The sequence below is a fragment of the Excalfactoria chinensis genome, chromosome 11, assembly GCF_039878825.1.
Source record: "Excalfactoria chinensis isolate bCotChi1 chromosome 11, bCotChi1.hap2, whole genome shotgun sequence".
In the NCBI taxonomy this organism is placed as follows: domain Eukaryota; kingdom Metazoa; phylum Chordata; class Aves; order Galliformes; family Phasianidae; genus Excalfactoria; species Excalfactoria chinensis.
In genome coordinates this window covers 5,449,058-5,465,496 of record NC_092835.1, presented here as the reverse complement: position 1 = coordinate 5,465,496, position 16,439 = coordinate 5,449,058, and the positions used below count along the sequence as shown (strand labels likewise).

The 16,439-nt window shown below is 37.2% G+C and overlaps 1 protein-coding gene across 3 annotated transcripts in view; it reads left to right on the top strand.

Annotated features, from left to right (window-relative positions):
- The window catches only part of WWOX (WW domain containing oxidoreductase), a 450,173-nt gene that overhangs the window by 129,721 nt on the left and 304,013 nt on the right, over window positions 1-16,439 (top strand). The window contains exon 9 of one of the 3 annotated variants that reach the window (XM_072346076.1): window positions 7,499-7,571. The exons of the other annotated variants lie outside the window; for them this stretch is intronic. Within the exon in view, the coding sequence (XP_072202177.1) occupies window positions 7,499-7,525 (27 nt within the window). The 3' untranslated portion in view covers window positions 7,526-7,571. Of the gene's footprint in view, window positions 1-7,498; window positions 7,572-16,439 lie in introns of those variants that run through there. 3 annotated transcript variants of the gene reach the window in all.

Below are 16,439 nucleotides of genomic sequence, written 5' to 3'. Positions count from 1 at the left end.
GGCTTTTATTTCTGTCTACTGGAGGCCACTGACATTTTGTTCTGTATTTTTTTGCTAACAAGAGAGATTATTTTGATGATGCCTGTGGGAAGGCAAATCTCTTTTGCACTGTAACATTTTTCACATTCCACTGAGTCCACGCTAGCCAAAAGTGACCATTTTCAGGAAGAAGTTATCTTGGCATTAATTGTTTAATAATTTGAGAAGTAGGAGAGTTATCGTATATATTTCCAGGAAGTTTGATATTCCCTATTTCAATCAAAATGCAATATAGGGAAACAAGGAAGCAGATTTCACGTGCGATTCTTCTCTAGATTAACAGAGAACCGTAGATAAACAATTATCTTGAGATTTCTGTATTGTTTCCTGGTGGCAGATGGAGAGAACTCCCATGTGCAGGAATGGTCAAAGCTGACAATTGGAGGGGAGGCAATCACAGATGAGAGTGTGGGAGTGTTCGTCCAAATGTGTCTTGTGTGTGTCACAAGCCTGACTGGGATCTCAGCTTTGTATTCCAGTCTTGGTGCATACAGGAAGAGAAAATGGTTCTGATGCAGAAGTATTGAATCTAATTTAAAGCAAACTGCTAAAATCCCCAGTGCAGCAGGGGAAGCTTGCATTGTCAAGCAGTAATGGCAAGGCAGTACAACGATAACGTGTACCCTCATATAGTTACAGCGCATGCATCACCAATTGTTTGTCACGTGCTCAGATGGGTGATGTTGTGTTTTGCAGAGTGAATGTATTTTCTTCTGGATGAGCCCTTGAACCACTGAGAACATGACATCCTGTGGATGTTGGCTGGGCTCTCTGTTAAATATACAGATGCAATTAGTCTAGAAAAAGGTACCAGGCTTTTAAATGAACAGCAAGAGGTTTTAAAATAGCAAACTTTCTAATTTTGTAATATTGACACTTGTGTCCTTCACAATCTTATTATAGTATTACTCTCTGCTGATCTACCATTTCATCAAGAAGTCTACAATAGAACTAAAAATCTAAGCCTTTTAGCCCATAGATCATTGCACTTGGTAAATGGCTTATTGTAGATGAGATAATGTGGTTCATAGCACATCCAAATCAATAAAAGGCTAGTCTGAACGTAGTAAAGTGCTCTCAGTCTGATTCTTTTTATTAAGTATATCTGCCATGAGAAAAGTACAAGTTTTTAGTCCTTTTTGCTTAGTTTCATGTCAGAAAAAGGCATTGCTTAAATTTCTGCATGGTCATTGGTCATTTCCTTTTGTTATGAAGAACTTCCCATAGTATTTTGTTTTATTTGAATCAAAATGAAATAAATTGTATGAAAGGAGATAAAGTTTGGACCTTAATGGATTGTTCTCACTCACATCCCACTCAAGAAATTGAAAACTAGTAATTCATTTCATGAATTATCAGTCGTGTCTGCGAAATAAATACTGTTCTTGAAAAAAGTAGATAAATCCAAAACACCAGAAGCTGGCAACCTCAGCAACAAGTGGAAGTGAAAAATAATTATGGAATGTGTTTTGAGGACAAAATGAATGATAGTAAAATAAGATGTGACATTCAAATAGTGGTTAGTACGGGCACAATATTCACCATTAATCCTTTGAATGCTACAGAAAGTTTCTGTGTTAACAGAGCATAGCACTGAAAGGGGAAGGTTGTGCCACTGGTAATATGGCTTTTGTCTGTCCCTCACATCTGGAAAGTATCTTTGCCAGCATAAGGCAAGAATTATGCTTTTGAAAAGAAACAGCAGTACAGCACATACATCTTCTACCTAACAGGTGTGGAGAGAGTTTTTGCCCATCCTGGCTGAGTTGTATTAGACCCTCAGAAAATAACCTTAGTGCCACAATGGGCAATAATGGCTGTTTCTGCCTTCAGATGTTCCACACACTTTTTCATTGCAATTTTGTATTTTCCTGTTTACGTCCTGCACACCTGTAGCCACAGAAAGGATAAACAGAAGTGAAGAAATGCTAAAATACCGAGCTGCTGAACATGACTGAGATGTTGTCACATTTCACAGCTTCTCTAGTGAGTGTTTATAAAAGCTCTATTCAAAATACAATGAGTAACTTGTAGTTTCTTGCAAACAATAAAGTCGGATTAACTGTAATTTGCTGTAGAGAGATGCTCTTAACTTATAATCTTTGACCATGTTATTGACCAGTAACTGTTTGCCCTTGCTGTTAATAATTTATCCTTTGAAAAATCTATGTGCATTATAGTCTTTGATCTTCTCACAAATTTCAAAGCTGAAGATGGTATTTTCTTTTCCCTTTTACATATTTTCTTTCTTCCAAAACAAATTTTAAAAGAAAAGAGGCTGAAAATTCATTTGAAAAACTTTTTTTTCCCTGTTTATTTTAGTAGGAGAGCTTACGGTTGACACCTATCCTTGGTAATGAGAACTGTACTTTCATACAGTAAGAATATATATGAATAAAAAAATCAAGGCAAGCGTACTGTACTCTGCAGATGAAAAATATTTGAAAACAAGACTTAATGCATCTAGTAGATTAAAACAGAAATTAAAGACTTTGGAGTAAGAAGAGATCAAAGGCTGTCTTTTCATTGTTCTTTTTATTGTTTATTGACTTCAAAAAGACTTTTTAGTTTAAGCTGACTTTAATGTCTCTTGAACGCTCTTTTGTAAAGTGACTTTGAAAACTCACGGATAATGTCTTCATTAAGTGGGGAAAAATCTTGGTAAAAATATAACTGTAACTTTGCTTTCATTATAATAGAAGCAGATAACATTTTGCTTAATTAAGGTCTGTTTTCCCTCTGTTCTGAATTTTACGACCAGTTTTTTTTTGTTGAAATTAGTGCTGATAAAAGCCTGAAGTAGACACTGCTAAAGTGAAACTCTTAGTTTTCAAGAGATATACAGTTATGTGAGCTATTCAGCTGTATTTGCTAGTCAGTTAATCAGGATGTTGCCTGGTCTATAGTAGCTAATTTAGGAAACAAAAGAAAAATCCCAAACCATGTTCAAGTTGTGTTAATTCTAAACTAAAGCGTACTTTTTTGCTCTGTTGGGAAGAGACTTTCTGCTCACATTCTTTTCCCAAATATCTCTGCTTTTCTTACCAACTTCCTGATGACTTGGTGTCTTTGGATTATGGTAATACATATGTAGATAAGAACAATGTGCTTAGGAAGATAAAGATCATAAATGTTTGGAGCTAAACTGATATACTAAGGAATGATCCTGAATAATTCCTCTGCACTGATTTCTCTGCGGAGTGTTGTATATTTTGCCTCATTCTCTTAGGGCTGAAAACGCACTACAGTAAGAAGACTGCCTTGGCCTCTGCCCTCTGTCCCGGTTCATCTTTAGAGTATGCTGATATGAGACATGGTTCATGCCGTGTTTAAATGCAAAGAGGGTTTTCCTGGGTTTTATGACGTACATACCATCTCTCATAAGAAACTGTATGTATAGCAAGCTCAATGGTTCCTGATTGTTTGAACACGTACAATGTAGGTGAAGTGACCACCTTCTTTGGATTGTGTTTGTTAGTGTCGATTGAGATACCTTTTCATTTTTGGTTGGTCCCTAAATATTCTGCAGTTACTGTATAATATAAACTCATTTTTATTTACTTATTATGCAGTTTTTTAACGAGATCAATTGTTTGTTGCTCTTGGAGTGCTAACTGATAGGTTGTGGTGGTCATGTTGTGAGTGATGTCCTTCCTGTTCTGCCTGCTCGCAGGAAGATGCATGAAAATGTTAGGCAGCCTGCCTTTTATTGAGGATCAAAAGACTCTGACTTGCAGTCTGCAGAAGTTGTTTGCAAGACCTTTTTATGTATTAAAAAAATAAGTAAAAAAAGAGTGTGTGAAGCAAGAACCCCTTTTAATGTGATAACTGAGTTTCTGGAGTTTTTTTGTTTTTGTTTTTTTCAAGAGAAATGTGTATTGCATGTTTTCTGTAACTGGGAGAAATGCTTAACCTTGCTTCAGCTTTAAAGGAGATTGTTTTTCTTCAAAAGGGAAGCCAACATTACACTTGTTTCCCCTTGCTTTCATTTGTGGCTAGGGACAAAGCAGCAAAGCTCTCCTATGGTTGATTTATTTTTACTGTCTCTCAACTCTGGTGTACATGTTAGGAATATTATGTTCAGCTGCCCAGTGCTAAAAGGAGACATTGGAAAAGCGGTCATCTTTACTGCTGTGTGAGTCAAAAGGCAGCTCTTCATTTTGGTTTTGAGACTGGCTAATGGCATGTTTACTTGCAGAAAGGATTTGTAGTTTTTACTTACCTCATTCTGGTGTCGGCAACCACCTTTTTGATTTGGTGCTTTAGTACACAGCACTTCTGTCTTGTAGAGTATCAGTTTTCATATTCATAGATTCAAGCAAAAAATGCAGTGTGAACTTATTTCTATGACACAAATGGTTGACTGTTTTTACAAGTGTTATCTTTCTGGATGGCTGAAAGGCTTGATTACCCATGGAAATAGAGGTAACAAATGTACTTCAGGATTTGCTTTTGGATCCTATGACTTGGTGGGTCTCAGCTCATTGCTGATAATTCTTACATCTATGCAGCTTACATTAGCAAACGTGAGCCTTTGAAACATCCATCATTTGGTACCGCAGTAGAAAGATGGCTGGAAAGTAACTCAGGACAAGGGAAGTAACAAATACGCTGGTTGCAACTGATATGATACGGAATCCTTCTTAACTGATTGAGTAGTTAGTGTGAAGACTGTTAACATTTGGTGCTTATATGGTTGATGCTATGCAGGTTGCATTGTACATCTGCAGTATGGAGATCTGAGGGACTACAATTTCACTTTTAACAAAGTAGCTGACATTACAGATAAAGGAAGGAAAAAGGAACAATGAAGCAAAATGATGAAAGAATGATGTGAGCAAGTGCTAACCTTCCTATTGTAATTATTGTCACTTTTGTTTTGTATCAGGATATGTACAGTGATCCTACAATGTGGGAAGTTGCTATGCATTTTCTAGATTTAAATCTACTTGAAATGGAAAACAGTAGGCACCAAGGATACAGAGATCTTAATCCTTTGAAATTAAACAGCCAACATCTGTGCTTCATGAGCAAAAAGAGCTGAACTTTGTTCCCTCTTCAGTGCTACAAACCTTGATGTGCACGAGAGCTGAGTCCGGTCCAAGGGTTGGATTGTATAGTTGAATGCTTTGATTATATTATCATTGAGCAAGCCAATTTTTTTTTCTCCTGCCTTGTACACGCAGAAGGACCACTTCAGTAGTAATGTAAAAAGTGGATTAAAAGGTCTAAAGAGAGAACCATAGTACACTGATATAGTCCTGTTCATAGTTGGGCTGTGATCCGAGCTGAGCAATACAATATATTCATCAAAGATAGAAGTGCTTTCTTCTTTTCTGTATTTGCTATTATTGCTGTTATTGTTTGTTTTTAGCAACACTGAAGGCATGCTCTTTTATTTGCTTGGTTTGGATATGTTGAGGCACTTCCAGGCCATCATTTTAGGTCCATTGATTCCCTCTTCCTACAGAATTTTCTTTCAGATGAGATATAATAGTGGTAGGCAAGTAAACTACTATGTTTTTAGAAGCACATAACTTTTCCCTAAGTTACAGCCAATCAGTTCACATCACCTCAGATTTTTCTTTACGTTCCTATGTATAGTAAATATCCTTTCCATTTAGTTTTGGAGTTCTAATGTTGTGTGTGTCACTCTTTCGAAGGCTGAGGTTAGTGTCACCTTAGAGAGGATTTGCAAGGCAATGGCTTCTTTTGGGTAAGAGACAACATAGGAACATGCTGGCTTCCTGCTCCTGCAGTTTCTCAATTTAAATTCTAAGTAAGATAGTTAAATTTTTCCCTAGCCATTTTTGCCACATGTGAGAGTGCACATAGCTGCCTGAGCAGATTTGTCCTCCCTGGGGACATACATTTTAATACTGTGTCCATTTACATCACTGTTGTATTAATTACATTTAATGCAGTTTTGAGCTAAGGTAGCACAGCCTTATTTCAGGGAAGAAAGTGTGTGTGTGTGTGTGTGTGTGTGTGTTGTAATGAGGCTAGAGTACAATCGATCTATGACTTGCATGTAAGGGATTCTTAAGGGAGTTTGCTGATTGATGTAGAAGACGGATGTCTTTGGCCATTAGGAAACACCAGTTTTTATTACCTATCAATCTCTTAGAAAACCTATGGCAGCAAAATCTCCTGTAATAGATATCTAATCTGTTAAATTAGAGATTAATGAAATAAAAACATTAAAGAAGAATGAGAAAACACTTCTACGAAGTGGACAGTGCTAGAAGAACAATATGGTGTACCAAAAAGTTTATACAGGAGCAGTGTGAAGAGTGAAAAAAAATAATAATTTAGTACACACAATTCTCTTCTTAACGCATTATTTTTGCTTTCAGAACTGTTTGTGGGTTTTAAATGCTGAAAACATATGTGAATGTATTGGTTAGAGCAGTGGAGCACGTAAGACTGATTCCAAAGTAGAGAAACATTGAACAGGGTATTTAGAATATCAGTACAGTTTAATTGCTGTTTTCAGACTTGTATCAAAATGTATCAGTAACGTTAAAGAAAAAGCTTTACATTGCATGTGGCTGTGGCTGTTATTTATGACAACTGTTTGGAGACTGAATCTTTGCATGGGAAAAATTGAAGCAACCAGCATCTAAAATGCTTTGAAAGGAAAAACTTGGTGACTGTGTATCTTCATTCTGTTCCTGAGCATCTAATCTTTGGTGTGTTCTGAGCACTCATTTTTCCTTCCAGATACTGTGTGCACTGGGATATAAGACAGAAGGAGTTTCAGAAAACAGTTGCATTTATCTATACATAAAAAACAAGATACTATTGAGGTGACCGTGTGCGTCAGTACATCACTTTATTTCCACACCACCTGCTGCAATTAAAAATGAAATCACCAAGCAGCAAGTACAGTAACTTCATCAGCCAGCTGATATTATAATTAATGACTATAGAGTCTCTATTATTGTGTACTTCCAAGGCATCAAGTGGAAAGCTGTCGTAGTGCTTTAAATAATGAAAAAGTTTCAGGCCTTGATAAATGGCTCAGTTGGATGCAGTTTAGAAAGTTGAGAGCATATGCTTCTGTCATTAGAAACTAAGAACCCTCGTTACCCTTGCTATAACTCTTCAGATTCATCTGAAACTCTTTGATCCCCGTCATGTACTTACACTGTGTTTAAAATGCAACAGTGTGGAAAAATATGGTATGCATGAGAAATCCAGTTAGTTGGGAGAAAGATTAAAATAAAGCTACTGTTCATTAACATCTTTGTTTCAAACCTATCGGAAAAGATAGCATTCATCTGTATCAACACTTCTTTTGAAAAGAGAGTAAGCAAGCATCTTTCTTTGATTCCTTTGAGATTTTTGTTTTAAGAAACAATTGAGATCCAGTAAAGAAGTGTACTTCAGAGAATGGTTATGAAGATATTTAACTGGCTTAATAGAGAAATGACAGCATGGATCTTTGTTCTTGCAGTCTGTACTTCATCATTTTCTCCAATGATGGATGCAGAATGGCTGTGAAGAGGAAAGTACTGAAGCAGAAATTTTCGGCATGATCAGTGATGCAGGTTTAAACTATACCAACTTTTAAGAGCAATCTATTGATAGATTTTCCTCCTGAACAGCGTAGCTTTATTGTTAAATGTCATAATTTTCATTGAAAACTGACTATTACTTAGTTTTCAGCTACTGTTTAGTTTTCTTCTTACTCTGAAACTTTCCTATAGTGCCTTTGTCTCTGAGGATGTTTCGTAGCTGAAATGCTTTGCCTTGGCAGAGCACATGACAGATAGAGAAAATGTTGTCTAATCCCTGACTGTCATGGTTGTCATTTTGCTTTGTTTCGTGTATAGAAGCAGTATGCCAGTACCATTTTCCAAACCTCTTATAAAGGAATTATGTTTCCTCTGAAGTACTGAATTAAGATAACAAAACATACATGCGGAATACATATGAGTGTACAATCAGCTGGTTGCTGGTGGTGGAAGATAACCATTTTCTGCACAGCAGAAACAAACGTTTCTTCCTCCCTATCATACGAGCATATGAGATAGTTTAAGGAGTGCTGTTTTTCCTTATGCTTATATTGTTTGGAGTTTGTATTTCATGAACGTGCAAAACTAACAAAGCACTGTGCCCATGCATTACATGCAAGCACATTACGGGGGGGGATATTCTAGTCCAAGTTATTCTACGTGGTTAAACTGTTCAGCAGTGCGACAAGATATGTGAGTGTATGGAAAGAGGCATGTAAACATCTACCTGGGCAAAGGAGCCTTGTGTTTACCTTCTGATGTGCTCAGACTGTCATGCTACAGTAACAACATCAGCTTATGCTGTGAATGAATCCCTTGGGTTCTTTGGGTTGGATACCTCTCACTGCTTTCTTACATTGGTGGACAAAAGGACAGTGACTGCTTTAAAAGTACCTCAGAATAGTTACAAACTGCAATTGGTTAGGCAGATGCAAGCAAAACGCTGTTGCAATGGGTACATCTCCATTTGTTTTGAAGGTTTACCCACTTGCGTGAGCTGTGAATTTGTGATAAGTGCTGAATATTAACTAGGACATTTGGACTTTAATATAATGATCTTATATCACCACAACATCTCGGCAAATTAGATTAAACCTGAAGGACACAGGACCTGATCCATCTTTAAATTCATGATGTGTGAAAGTTGCACTTCAGACAAGTGTTAAGCTAATAGCTTCCTTAGCTGGTGACTTTAATAACTTATAAACAGAAATATTTGTCTCAGCATGCTAAATAGCTGAGAAGAAAGATAGCAAGGACATTCACGTAAGTACGATTTTCCATATATTCAAAATAGTGTTAGATTGTGCTATCAGGAGGCTGGGTTTTCGATGTATTTCAGGACTTTTATGCCCTTGCAAGTAATTAAATTAATTATTTATCCATTGTACACAGTCTTGAATTACTGTATGATTAGCTTGGGCACTTAAAAGTATAAGAACACTTGAAAGCAAAATCCAAGCATAGGTATTCCATAGCACGTCTTACAATCTAAATATTGCTCTTAGTCTAATCGAAGCAGCGAGAGTAGTCACAGCAGTTGATGGACTATTTTTCAAATTGATTTCAAAAATGTATTTAAGGGGATGATCTTCTACTCTAGATTACCTATTGATTTTTAATATGAAAAGCTCATTATATAAGCAGTAACTGCATATAAAAACCTAGCAAACCTTTGCATAAATCCTTTAATTGAATTTCCAGAGCCTGTGGTTCTCTCTCTCTCTCTCTCTTTTTTTTTTTTTTTTTTTAATTAAATCTATTTCTTTTTTTAAGTGTTGCTGTGTAATTTGCATGCTGTGAAGTGGCCCTGTCCCAGATAAAGTGCCATTGATCCTTATTAAACCTCACCTCTGGGCTTGCTCAAAACTAACTGGAAAAATTAAAGTGTTCATGCTGCAATGCACTTATTGCTTGTGTGATAGGATTACGGGGGGAAAAAAAAAAAAAAAAGAATAACATTAATTTCCAAGACAGAATTTATAATGTGAGATTTTATTTTATTTTTTCAATTTGATAATTAATAGCAAAATCCGCATCCGAAATACGAATCTTATTTCAGTCTGCAAAATGCAGCGGTAATTAGGAAAGATAATGTATACCTGATATAAAATCAGGGTGTTGTATATGGACATTCCTTCAGTATATTAAAATGATTATGGATTCAACCCAACAGTTTAAATAGAGATTTCAGCTGTATCTTACATTAATAGCTCTTTCCATTTTATCTCTTCAGTTTAAAACTTGAAAAATGACAGTCTGCAAATATTCATGCTACCAATTTTTAGTATTTGACCTACAAGAAAGAAAAGCACATAAGCTGCAATAGTAGTTTCAAGTTTTAAAATGGCTAAGAGTTGTTTTTTAGAAGCAATAAACTCTCCTAAAGAAATATTCATAATCAATAAGAATAGAAAGTATGGAATATATTAACAGAGTTATAAAAATGTTTATAATACGACACAAAATGAAAAGCACTGGAAGTTATGTATGGTTTAAAGTGTAATCAATTTTGCATACGAGGATATAAATGATAAACACTAGTAGTAGCATTTTTACTGAAGGCTTTTGCAAAAAAATACTGTATTTATGGTCTATTCCATTCTTTTTATAGATCATTAATGTAGAAAACTAACGCGGTGTATCCATCTTTTTTAGACAGTTTAAAATTCCATTAAGTGATAATTTTTAAATGGAAATTTGGAGCACGTTTTACCTGTGTTTTTCTTACAAACACATGCTGTGCTGAAGGTAAGCTGGGTTTCCAGCAGCCAGCGCCATAGAAGTTTTATGCTGGAGTGTTTCAGATTTGTAGGGCAAGTTAGTGGGTTCTTCCACTTGAAGCAATGAACTGCTAGATGTGCCGTGTTGAAGAAAGCAGTGAATAGCACATCATATTGCCTGTGATGTGTTATATGAATCGAGGCTGGTATTGTCAATAGTAGCAAACTTCATGCCACATTTCAAGATGTGTGTCTTCTATAGAGTAATTAGTGCGACCTGGTTTTTGCTGTTTGCTCAGTTAATGCAGAACCAGTTGAAATACTTCCTCACTCGTCTGTACCTAACTAAATTGTACTTAACTGTATTACCTGCTGAAATGGGTTACGTATTCGCTTTAAAGCTCCTATATTGCTTTTATGTAAGTGCTGCTTATTTCAAAATGAACCCATCGGTCTGTCAGGACGTGATTCTACTTGCTCATTTCATATAGCTGATAACAGTGATTTGAAGTCGTCATTTTGTCTTTCAGATGGCACGTATAGATAGCATCTTATAGAGCACCAGCTCTTTAAAAAAGCAAAGAGCAACAACAAAACTTAAATCTGTGCAAATTGCGTAGACTGCTGTAAAGAATTGAACACAGTAAGTGTCATTACTGGGATTACTTTTCCTATTATGCATTTGAGTACAGTTCCACATGCATTTTGATATCAAATGGAAGACCTGGATACCTTTGTGGTTGTTTGTCAGTACTGTCGCCATTCCTGTAACAGAAATTTCATCTGGCAGCAGCAAGGAAATGAGGTGAACACGGGTTTTGGGTCAAGGGAACAGCTTGAGTGGTTTTGTTCAGTGCTTTGTGGAAGTGGGCTGTCTTTAAATCTGAATTAAACACTGAGCTCACGAGCATCCCTGGCCTTGCACCAGTGGCTGTAAGTACCCAGGAATGCAATCCTTTGCGGAGACAGATGGGTGCTTCTTCAAAAAATACCCTGCCTGCATCAGTGTTTTCTGAAAAGGGGAAAAACAAATAGCAAGTGGAAGGATCCCATCACAGTGAGGAAGTGCAACAGGAGCTGCTGCCAACTTGCTGTGCCTTGGGCTGTGCTGCGGTTGCATGGCTGCAGGCTGCCCACTGCTGCCCAGCTCTTCAGGTTTGGGAAATGCATGGTTTTGGCTCTCTATACCAACAGGCACCACGTTACCAATACAAAGCGTTTGCTCCACATTTACATGTTATTTTGTAAGATTCAAATGGATTAATGAACATGACTTGTTCATTCTGGGTTATTCTTGGTGGATTATCCTCTGACCGGTTATTACAAGTAGCATTTTGCTCCTTGAGGCCTGTTTCTGTTTTACCTTCGGTATATCGCGGGCATTCTGAATTTATGCTGTAGGGAAAAGTTTCTGAAATTCTTTCCTGGTTGTTTGTCAGTGGATTTGTTGTAGTTTCCTCATGGTCTTTAGTGGAGGAAGTAAGTGACACTGATCAGTGAAGGTAGACAGTAAGATTTATAATGTATTTGTGCTAGCTGATTGCCAACAGAACTGGGCTTTCCCAGCGGTGCTGTACGCGTACTTGGAAAATCAATAGGGATTAGCCTCTGACCCCCTTCACATACTTATACTGTGGTCTGCATTGCTTACCAATATTTCATCTGTTTCACTTAAATGCTGTTACTTACTCAATAATGTGCGGCTGTTCTCGCAAGCTACTAATTAATTTTTAAAATGCAGTCTCACTTGAAACTGAGATAAAGCACACCTCTTGCACTGGGGTGGGTGGAAGGCTTTGTGGCTTACATAGTGACTTTGCACTTGGTTCTTTTAATTAAAGACCCTTCTTTGAAAGATTAAAGTTACACATTTAGATTTACAGAGATGCTTCTTGATGGTTGCCAGCAAGCTAAATTGCCAGGCTTAACTGGATGCCTCCCAGTGCCCTGTGTGCCCTGTGCTGGCCCTATTGGACTTCACTGGATGTGCTTAGGTGTGAAGTATGCATATAAGGAACTTATTTTGGTGATGCTTAGATAAGTGTCTGTTTATTATTGTATTACACTGTTTTCTTTTGTACCAGGGTTAACAATTACGGTAACATGTTACGTGAAATTAAGATTTCCCTTTCAATGTGCTGTTTGATTTTTGCCTTGAAAAAGCTTGGCTTAAAAGTTGTTTTTTTTCTTTCCTCTCTCTTGTAAACAGTAGGAGGAAAAAGGCATCAGGTATTGTTTTCCCTTCCAGTAGTTAAAAATTATCTTAATGCATATTAACGATATAAAAATAGTTTGTTAAACAGTGTAAAATTCTTTTCTCAGTTTCTAGTTTACCACACGGTTTGCCAAAATTCAAACATAATGGCCCGCAGCAATTATTTTTGATGTGTTTGTTCTCCCAGTAGGGGGATGTTAAAAATTCGCAGTTTCTTATGCAAGTGTACCTATTCCCTGGAGTTCCTTATAGTTTCTTATTGATCTGGTAGCTGGTATTTGAATTGGTCGATGTACTCTGTAACTTGTTTAAGATAGCCTACCTGAACTATTAGTTTAAATAATATATTCATAAATTGATTAAGCATTACAGTAAGAGTTATTAGCTGCATTTTTATCTGTGCGCTATCCACAAATGACTTCTAGTATAACAATCGTGCATATATAAACAGAAATTCTGTTTTAAATTGCAGCATGCCTTCTAATAATTACATTGCTAGTAATGGTATGTTTCTGCAAGGAGGGAGGAATCAGCTTCTTTTCTGTGTGGGCAGGAAAGCTTGTTGTATGTATTTAATGTGGATAAAATAATTGTAAATATTGATGTGCGTTTAAGGCAGGTTATAGGCTAAGGAAAGAGGATGTGGCTGTTGTTGGCCTGAGGCGTCTGCTTGCTCTGTGTATGTGGGTATGAGCAGAATCTGCTGGAGCCAGGGCCCATTTGGGTGCTGGGCTGGGGGTGATGTGGCTATACTTACTGTCCCAGTCTCATCACCTGCATGCACAGCAGGAGCTCTGCTTGCTCCTCCTTCCTGGGAGAGGGCGACAGAAGAACCCAGAGGAAGTGCCTAACCAGTGGGTACGGGTAGAACAGCGCACACAGCAGTGCAGCTTCCTCTTCCTTGTGGTCATGGTAGGAGGGTTTGGCCTACATGCCTTCAGTGGATAACACTTTGCTTTCAAAGTATCTCTGTTGCTATTAGCATATGTTCAAAATATACAATTGCTGTAATTGAGGGAGATATTTCAAATCATCATGAGCGAGGAATGTTTGTGTGCAGCTCCATAATGTATATTTTAATGTTTGTAATAGGAATGTGCTCCAAAGAAGGAGCAACCACAGCGATTTTCATAACTAAGGTCCTAGGCTCACTCATGCACCAGCCACTGTGAATCTTTGTCTACCTCAGTGTGGATGGACCACATCCAAATACTTCTATTAGAAAAAGAAATACCCTCCAAAAAGGGTTTGTTTGTGTGGAGGGAGCTACAAAAGTCTGTGTAACGGGAAGTGTCTGAACTCACTTTCATAGCTGCTCTTGGGTTTACTTTGCTGAACGGCATAGACTCCCAACTGCTTTAAACAACTCTCACTTTGATTTAATCCTAAATTCCGTGAGAAAATTGTGAATGCAGAACGCATCTGCATGCAATCTTCCCATCACACCGATATTCTCAAGTCAATGGCCTCCTTTAGTTAATAATCTGAGCGCGCCGTAGAAATTCACACACCTCACATTTCAACTTATTTCCTGCGTAAACTATTGTCACGAGCCTTGGAATCTCGCATTTTGCAAATGAATAACTGGGGGAACTTTTTCATATTTTAGTTTGAAAGCCATTTTGTCTCACCACATGCTTTTTCTGCTTCATAAATTCTACTTTAAAACATTCAACAACCTGCTAAATTAATATATACTGTGTTCTTTCTTTAATGGGTAGGGGAACTTGTCTCACAGCAGTGCATTTGTTCAGATCTGTTTTGAAAAAGCGCTGCCTGCCGTGTGAAGGACATCTGCTCACAAATGAATGATTGTGCTTTTGATTCGGAGCAGCACCTTCACTTTAAATGCTGGCTACAGATGAAAGGAACAGATTGCTGTGGTGCCGCTTTTGTGAGGATTCCTCTACCCAGCATGTGGCTTCATACATTATTGAGAGCAAATCCACTTTATGCTACCACTCCTCGCTGCACTTATTTTGCCAACCTTATTCAGAATGTCAGCGAGGATGGCTTTTCTACAAAGGAAGAAAAGGCCAGTTAGGAAGATTAAGCAGATAAATTATTTACAGTGTTTAATTATCATTGTACAGGTTTATTAAACTTTATGGTTACCTGGAAACCTAAGCAGGTGCTGGAAAAAAAGTCCAATGTAGTGAAGTAAGAAATGTTTTGTGTAAAATGAAATCCTTTTATATGTGCCATGTTAATATAAATGTCCAGGGTGTTTTGGTTGCGTACCGAGCTCCACTTGTATTTGATGTTGTGATTATTTTTTTTTCATAATCCGTTCCTAGCTCAAGGCTTTTTGTGATAGGAGATCCCTCGGAAGGCTCTGCTGGGTTGAGCAGCAGCCTGTTACAGCACTAAGTGTCCTAGACAGTAAGCAGATGTACAAGGTATGCTTGGTAAATCTCTGAAGATTCTCATCAGTGGTGTTAAGGACAGCTGAATTCTGTCAGAAATTAGACCTAGATGGCTTTGTAGCATCAAAATGCATTTTGGAATTTTCTTTGTTATTAATTATTCTGCATAAATAATGGACTTCCTTTCTTTTTGCATGTAAATTGACTTAATTAGTGTTTACTGAATCATAGAATGGAGGATTTTAATTTTTGTTAATTTGATTTTTTTAATATATGTATATATGTAGAAGTGAAGGTGTTGTCCACTAGGAACAACCTTCCCATCTACGTATGCTATTCACTAATATAAACTAATGAGCTCCACTGAAGATCTGCCCACGTAGTTCCAAGGAACCAACTATTAATCTGTCATCTTTGAATACTTTGAGAAAATTAAGACCACCAAGCAACTATGAATTTGCAAATGAAAGAGGCAGTACCAAACCTATTATATTCTAAGGATATGTGCCAAATAGGTAGGAAGTGTCTGTTATTATCTAATAAGGAGCAGAAAAATCCATGCGTTTTAATTCACTGCAGTAAAATAACCCAGAGGCCTATGAACCTAAGGATAGGCTGAAACCTTGGCTCTTGCAAGGTTCAGGGGGCTCTACTGCTGGTGCAAGAGAACACCAGATTCGTAGCTTTTTGGAACTGCAGTTCAACTAAAATCTTAGTTATTAACTGAATAATTTTGCCAGAAAGTGTTCATTTTAATACTATGCTCGTTTTGTTTTTCATTTTGGATTTTGGTATTATGGACATCTGACATTTTGGATAACCATTGGAGTGAATGCATAGGCTACCAATGGGGAAGGTCTTTCATTTTGCCAAGGTGTTATGTTTTCCTGGTACACAATGACTTATTTTAGTGGGAAAATAGTAAGCAATGAAAAGCACAAAGAGTTGCACTCTGTAGCAGTAGAAGTTTGACTTAATTGAAGGTAGGCTCCTTTACAGGGAAATGAGAACAGGCTGCTCAAATTTATCTGCTAGATAAATTCCGGGTTTAATCCTCAGTATGAGAAATGAACTGTGAAAATTGATATCCAAGGTTCTCATTGTTTCGATTAAATTTGGTTTATGGCAGAATGGTAAATTTCTCATTCCTGAGTCTAACTCTATTAATCCAAATTTGATTTGATAATATTCACATTTAAATATTATCTTGTCTGAAATCTGCTTTGAGGGAAATTTTCTATTATTGCTTAGAACGTTCAAAATATGGTACTGCCTAAAAAACTACAGATAGAACTTGGATTCGTTATTCCACTTTATTTTTACCAAATCCACAGCTGTCAGAGGCATTTTGATCATTGATCACATTGTATTATTTGTCCTCTTGTCTGGATGATGAAGGAAAGAGGCAGCCTTCAGTGCATCTTTCAAGGATTGGATGAGGCTTTTTTGCTATTTTGTTATCCAAATAAATTGACTGTGTGAAAACAAACCTCCAGTATAAAACCAGGGCTGTATTTTGAACAGCTCCAGCATGATTTCCTGTGCTGCAGTGTGTATTTCCGTGCCTCGTAAGTTT